Raw genomic sequence first — 7,894 nt, 5'->3', positions numbered from 1 at the left:
TATATATATGAAAACATGTCCGTAGAACGAAGAAGAAAGTTTAACTAAATATAAAAATGTGTATAAAACAAAAAATAAAAACTTTTAAATGAAAAATTAAACAGATATTTGTAATACTTTTATAGAGCCCCAAATAAAGTTTTAATAAAATATTGTAATTATATAATTACAATATTTGTTTTAAACTTGTTTATTTAACTTGTTTATTTGTTTTAAACTTCTTAATAAAGTTTGCAGAATAAACTTTATTTTTTAATCGAAATATCAAAATTAAATGCTGATAAATTTTTATCAAAGCAACAAAAATCTTTCTCTTGCAGTAGGTAGTTGGTCGGTAGTAAACATAGTTGGACCCGCATTATCTCCCAAGCATCAGTCTCTTTTACATCGTCGTAAAGTAGCATCTCTCTCTTTTCTACAAATACCACCATAGTCACTGCTCAAAGTAGCTATCATCAATAGTTCTATCAACTAAAACTCATTCTCGCTTGACTCGTCATTCAGCAACGTCTCGTTCTTATATATATCTTTCCCCTCATGCCCTAAAAACTTTTATTTGTCTAGTTTTTTTCCGCGCACTTCAACCCTTTGGAACTCTCCCATCATCATGTTTTTCGGATTCATACAGCCTTCAACTTTTCAAGTCTTCTGTCAACCGTTTCCTTGCTCTCTTCTTTTAACTCTACTCTTTTTTTCTAGTAACCCCTAACTTAATAGTTGTTGCCTTGTTAGAAGTGAATCAGAATAAAAGAAAAAAGTTGACTTGAAGTCCCAAGTGCTGCTGTATTGAATTTATTATAAGTAATGGATAACGTAAGTACCATCCATGCTTCTGGTGCGTCGATAAAATAGATGAAGATAACAATTCGTAATCTTTTTATAAAACGCTATATAAGTTTCAATAAAATATAGTTATTGTATTAAAAACTCTAATAAGCATAAAAGTAATGAGCTGAAAAGAAAACTAAATAAAGCCAAAAATTAAAGCAACTTAAAAGTGATAAAATGACTGACTAAAGCAAAAATCTTCTTCAAGTTTTGCTATCCATTTGAATCCTTTTTGATGGGTATTTCATATTTACTACTCAATGTGGTATGCTATGTTCCAAACATTTATTAAACTTCCGAGGCGTTGTGCTACTTTCATTTCTACTTATTTTAAAATTGTTGAAAATTGTTGAAAATTGTTAAAAATTGTTGAAAATTGTTATATTGATGGATCAAAATTATATGCTGATAGGTTTTTATTTCAAATACATCCATCATTTTTAAATGTTTCATTAAGATTTTGGCGTGATCACGCTTATGTTTATAGTAAGTAATTTTGCTTTCATTTTTTTTCTAAGTTATAAATTTGTTCAAGTTTTGATAGTTGTATAATTGCCTATAGTATGTTTCTGCCAGTTGATGAAGCAATGAGTTAGCACAGAAGATATAAGTTTGAGACATATCTATCGAGACTGTTCATTGACGTTTTAAAGAACTCGATACATCATACCAATAGTTTTGGTGATTTTTGAATGGATATATTTTGTTTGAGAAATTCAGGATAAATTTTTATCAACAAGAATTCCTTATAATATTATAATGGCTTGTTTTTAAATCAATTTATCATTTAAGAAAAGATCAACTGAAGAAGAAGGTTTTATTCTAGCGTGTTTTATTAAATAATATATAGTTAGTTGTCTCACGCAAGGTGAGTGTTTGTAAGCCCTAGATTAACTCTTTACTTTATTTAGTTCAATACTTATTTCTGCTTGTAATTCCTTTCTCTATTGCTTTTTATTAGTATAATAACTTTTAATTCAATACCTTTTTAAAGTTTTTTGTTTTTTGTTAATTATTTGTATTTATTGCGGTTTATTCTTGATATTTAATCGAGATTATAAAATGAATTGTAAAACTAATTCAATTATAAGTTTTAAAGTTAACATTTACTTTTGAAAATTTAATGTTATGTTTATGAACATGAACATGTTTATGAAGGCTTTTTATCCATTATGTTATAACAGGTTTTTTCGTAATACTTTAACAATCTTATTTTATTTTAAACTTGTAAACCCCAGAAAGCAAAAAAAAAAACAGACTTTGCAAATGTTATAAAAAACACCACTCGTGTAAGTTGAGCGCAAAGCCTTTGTTAAGCTCCTTCACACCCCTCAATTGGAGGGCTATGATTGCTCGGCTACCTTTCTCCTTTTCTCGTATATGGGTTTCTATGAAAAGATTGTCGTCATCCATATCTTGATTCAGCCCATTTCTTAAGTATGTTTGAGCAAATCTTCTTTTTTATTTAATTTAAACATATATTTATAGTTTTAGTTTTTTATTAAATGAACAGCAAAATGTATTTTAATAATAGTAAAATAAAATGATAATAAGCAAAGTCTATCTTAAAATATATTTTAAGGTTGTCTGTAAGAATAACAGACAGAAAAGTTCCTGCCCAATGAAGCCATCTGGTGTCTCGAACCTTTAAAAGTGCTTCGTTTGAAACGTGTTGCGAAAAAAAAAAAATTTTTTTTTTGTCATAAAGCCAGTTTTTAACCGGTCACCGTTTTATTTTTATTTTGAAAGTTTATTATTAACATTATTATTATTATTTTTATCTGGTCGCTAAAATGCTTCAAAAAGATCTTATGTTTTGTCAAAGAACACCGCAGAAGAGCACTTAAGTCGAGGAAGTTTACATTGCCTTTTTTTTTTTACTGATGTTGCATATAACACCAGAGCAGGCATTAGTGATAATAATAATATAAAAATATATAATATATAATAATAATAGTAGTAGTAATAATAATAATAATAATAATAATAATAACATGATAATAATAAAAAAGCTCCTCAAATTTGCAAATGGGTCCTCTAAACTCGCTAAGCCCCCCCCCCCCCCTTCAATTGGGTGTGTTGGGTAGCCCAGCCACGGCTCTGGCAGGCATCAAAATTTGAAATTCTTGATTTTGACGCCAGCATTCTAACCACTGCTCTACGGTTGCTTGCGGCTGTTCGTCGACAGCAATGATACAATAACGACTTTCACACTTTACTTTTAGTTTGGCCTGTGTGGGTGAAGGGAAGTGTTATATTTAACTGCCAGTTTTACGACATTTTATAATATACATTATAAATTACAAAGTCTCTTGTCGTTAACTTAAAATACCTTCTTATTATATAAGACAATCGTAGTCAAAGTAAAAATATCTTCAATGTTTTTAGAAACAAGTTTAGCATTCACATGTATTTAATGCGATGTAGTTTTCACACAAAAAGTTTATTATTAAAGTTTTATGTTATGAAATTACGTGATAATCGCACGCAACAAAATTCTTTTCCCTTGCGGTCGGTAGTTGACTTGAAGTCCCAAGTGCTCCTGTCGAATTCATTACAATGGGCAACCTAAATACCATCCATGCTGCTGCACCTATAAAATCAACAGTTGAAAGTGCTACTGTTGCACCATCAATTACTGCACCTGCACCATCATCTCAACAAAAGGAACAAAATGCGCCTTCATCTAGTCCCTCTAAAAACCCCGGAGTTTTTGAGGATTTGCATAAAAAATGCAAAGGTTTGGCTTGTTATATCAGATTATGGAAGAAATTTCATGTTTTATTTTAACCTAATTAATTTCTAATCATGTATTCTTATTAAACTCAATGGTAAAAAAGGTCTTTAGATAATGAGCGACAGTTCCTAATTTAATAAAAATAACAAATAGTCAGCTCTAGGAGAACTTTTAGAAATAACAATATTGATTTGATTAAAGTTAAATAAGGATAATCAATAATAATAACATGGTTATTATGCGTTAGATAATGTCCACAATGTAGAGCTGTTGGAGGCAATTGTTAAAATTACTGCTTTCAGTATGTTATAGTAATTTTGTATCCAAAAATTAATTAGTTGATGTATATTCTAAAGTTGTTACCATAAACACAGATGTATAAATAAATTCAAGTTTATAATGTTATTTTATTTTTTTTAATTAACAAAAAGAGTACAAAATTTTTCTTTGAGTTTTCTCTTAAATAATTTTAATTAGATTTAAAAAATTATCAAGTTTAAATTTATTTTTGGATTTTTAATGTTTAGTATGTTTATAGTTAAGTTCTACAGATTTTTACCTGCTTGTTAAAAATGCATTATAAAAATTAAAAACACAGACACAAAAATCAAAGCATATAAATTAACTTAAAGTTAAAACTTCAAGCTCATCTGCAGCAAATGTAATGAATAATTTTAATAATCATAAAATAAAAATCACCTTTATGGAATCCACTTAAACCAATCATGATATATCAGATATGATTTTAGTGATGTTTTGTATTAAGAAGTTTATTTAATGTGGATAGATATCTGTCATAATAAATAATGTTTTTCAAAGCATATTATGAGGTTACGTGGGTTGATTATAATAGCCTTACTTTTTTCAGTTATTTCACAGTATGCTGATGAGTTTGTTTTGTGAATATCAAAAAGGTTTTTAAACATAATTATTTTAGAGTTGCAACCTGGAAATTTTGATGGCTTTCGGTTAATGGTTAATAAAGGACTTAGTAATAACTTTCAAGTGAGTCATACTTTAAATCTATCTAGTGCTCCTCAACTAACGTCGTACCATTTTGGGGCAACTTATGTTGGAGGAAGTCAGTCAAATCCTGCTGAGGTATCTTTTAAATTTTTGATTTATTTGTGCTACTATAATTTCAACTGCTTAAGGTCTCTTAAGCAGGTTATGTGAAGTTTAAGGAATCCTTGTTTGGGACAAAATTTTCAATATAGACTTTAGGCATACAGTTAAAACAGTAATTTTATAAAGTTATGGTTTTATATACCATATTACAACAAAGAGAGCAGGATCTTTGTTAAGCTTATCAAAATAGCTGTTTATATTGCTTGCTTTGTTTTTTGCCAACAAACCTTTGATTTTTGCCAATAAAGCTTTGACTTTTGCTTTGCAAAGCTTTGAAATTATCTTTTTTTTTTCAATAGACCATCAAAAATTTAATTTTAAGTTTAAAAAAATTGTATAATAATATTTAGTTATAGTAAGTGGCCGGGGCCAGGGCCGGGGCTAGGTTTGATAACACATAGCCGGGACCGGGTTTATGATCAGGGCTGCATTAATATTGATAGATCCTATAAAAATGTTACTTTTAATTAAAATTTATAACATGAATTTTATTTAAAAACAATATTTTATAGGATCTATCAATTTTAATGCAGCCCCGGCCGGGTTTTTGACCGGGGCTGCATTAATATTGATAGATCCCATAAAAGTATTGTTTTTAATTATAACTCATATCATAAATTTTGATTAAAAATAACATTTTTATATGATCTATAGCTAATAATGCAGCCCTGGTCATAAACCTGGTCATGGCTATGTGTTATCAAACCTGGCCCCGGCCATAGCCCTGGTTGCTTACTATTTAGTTATTGTTTAAAAAGATTAATAATTGTTTTTAAACACTTCTAAGTAGATTAAAATTTTAAAATACATTTTTCTAGATTAATTTGGGGGCTGTCCATTAATTACATCAACAATTTTTTGGCAATTGTTGCCTCTCTCCCTCCCCCTTGTCAACAACTTGTCAAACTTATAGAGATCCCCTTATAAAATTACGTCAGCTTTCTATTACCCCACCCCCTCCCTAAAACCAAATTTAGATTAAAAAAAACAACAATATTTTAAATAGACTAGTTTACAACTAAAACAAAAATTTGATTATAAGTAAAATTTATTAAATTTTTAACTTATGAACATATTTTAAATAAATATAATTATTTAAAATTATAAATCTTGCTCTGAACAAAAAGCGAATAAAAGTAAAAGGTATAGAAAAAAAGTTATTGAACTTTCAACTTATGAACATATTCCGAGTTTATAACTACAAAGACTTACTCCAAACAGAAAAAAGATTAAAGGGTTCACAAAAATGTATGCACCTTACACATTTAAATTATGAACATATATCAAATTAATCCAACATTTCAATTTGCCAATCCTCCTCACTTTAACTTAAGACCTAATTCAATTTCACAGTAAAAGCTAGTTACTTCTAATAGAGTTTAGTATATAAACCAGGGGTCACAAATCATTTGAGACAGAAGAACAAAAGATGCAAATTTACAAACTTTTTTAGTTATTAAAGAGCTAACAACATTTTTATTTAAATATTATATTAATATTTGTGCATGGAGCTAAACCGCATGAGGCTTGAGAGCCACAGGTTGCCAACCCCTGGACATTTTAATAATATAATGTAGACCATGTATTTACATTAATCTTTTTTGTTTGCACAGGCTAACCAACAACAACTTTGAATATGTGCTTATTTCGTTTTGTATGTGTTAGGTCTTTTTAAAGCACAACACGGTTTTTAAAAAGGAGGAATATAAGTAGCTTTATTAAAATACTGAAGGTTGAGCAAGTGTGTACCCGGACTGCAAATGTCGTCTAATTTTCCTTTTTTTATATAATTAAATTCATTTAAAAAGTAAAATTGCTGACATCAACTTGTCTTGACCTCCCCCTCCCCTTGATAACAATTGTCAAAAAAATTCAGACCCTGCCTCCCCCTAATTTGTTGACGTTATTAATGGTCATCCCTTGAGTAATTTTTCAAGAAGGTTTTTTTTTTTTTTTTTAAATTATAGAACTTATAATAAATGCAACCTTTTTATGGCTTGAAGAATTTTTAACTTTCAGTTTTTCATTTCAGTTAAAATTTATTAAATTCAAAGCATCAGAGTTTAACTATCTAGTTTAACTTTCTTGGATTCTTTGGAAAATTAAAATAGATTAAAATAAAATAAAAATGTTAAGATTTTTTTTAATGGATCTATGCAATTTACTAGTTTATAATTTTTACAAATTTGAGCCTGCAATGATCAAGGTTCATACTCAAATTACTCTGATTTATAATGTGTTTATATTGTGTAAAATATCATTTTAAAAAAGTTTAAATTTTCATTGTAGGCCACACCAGTAATACTTGGTGATATAGACAATAGTGGGAGTTTAAGTGCACAAATCATACATCAATTTAATAAACGTATTAAAGGAAAATGTGTTGTCCAGGTAAGAAATGAATTTTGCTTTAAATTGTTTAAAGTTATGTTTGTAATTATGATATTGTTAAATTTAGATACTGCAGTTATCTGTTTAAACTATTAATTATGTCTCATTTGTTAAATTGATAAGATCTAATCATTTATTTTAACAACTTTTTAAATTTTTCTATGTATGTCAGGTTTTTTAATAAGTTGACTAAAGATTTATTCTTTGGCATCTGTTCAAAGAAAAGAAATCAGTTTTCTGTTAAAAGACTTACTAACAAAAAAAAAAAAAAAAAAAAAAACTTATTTCTATTTACTTTTACTACTCTAAAATTGATTTTCTTAGAACCAATACTCAAATTTCAGTTTCTGTACTTTTTATAAATTTGGTAAAAACCAAAATTTTGGTTGAAAAACAAACCGAAAACCGATATTTAACTAATTTACAAAAACAGTTATTTTTTAGAATTTTCACAAAATATTTTGAGAACTTTCACAAAAGTATTGAGAATTTTCACAAAATACCTCAAAAAAATCTTGATTTGCAGTGAAAACCTGCCAGTTTTTAAATTTTGCTATTAACTTATATCTTTGACTTATGTATTAAATCTCAATTTGGGATACACGTGCAATTAAATTTTAGCATAATACAAGTATAAAAAACAACAAATGTAAAATTGCATTTTAAAATAATTTTTCTAATAAAATAAATTTTGACTATCCGAAATTTGGGTATCGGTTTCGATAAAATATTTGGTAAAAAGTTCTAAGTATTTTTGTGAAAATTCTCAAAATGTTTTGTGAAAATTCTAAAAAATAACTGTTTTTCTAA

General features: G+C 27.9%; 1 protein-coding gene across 1 annotated transcript in view; it reads left to right on the top strand.

The window, feature by feature from the left end:
• Positions 1-3,313: 3,313 nt before the first annotated feature.
• Positions 3,314-7,894, top strand: part of LOC100199772 (mitochondrial import receptor subunit TOM40 homolog) — a 5,657-nt gene continuing 1,076 nt past the window's right edge. The window contains exons 1-3 of the mRNA XM_065787946.1: positions 3,314-3,568; positions 4,503-4,666; positions 6,983-7,084. Of these exons, the coding sequence (XP_065644018.1) occupies positions 3,388-3,568; positions 4,503-4,666; positions 6,983-7,084 (447 nt within the window). The 5' untranslated portion in view covers positions 3,314-3,387. The remainder of the gene's footprint in view (positions 3,569-4,502; positions 4,667-6,982; positions 7,085-7,894) is intronic.

Source organism: Hydra vulgaris, chromosome 01 (assembly GCF_038396675.1).
Source record: "Hydra vulgaris chromosome 01, alternate assembly HydraT2T_AEP".
Classification (NCBI taxonomy): domain Eukaryota; kingdom Metazoa; phylum Cnidaria; class Hydrozoa; order Anthoathecata; family Hydridae; genus Hydra; species Hydra vulgaris.
The sequence above is the reverse complement of the archived record's forward strand: the minus strand, read 5'-3'. Positions and strand labels throughout refer to the sequence as shown.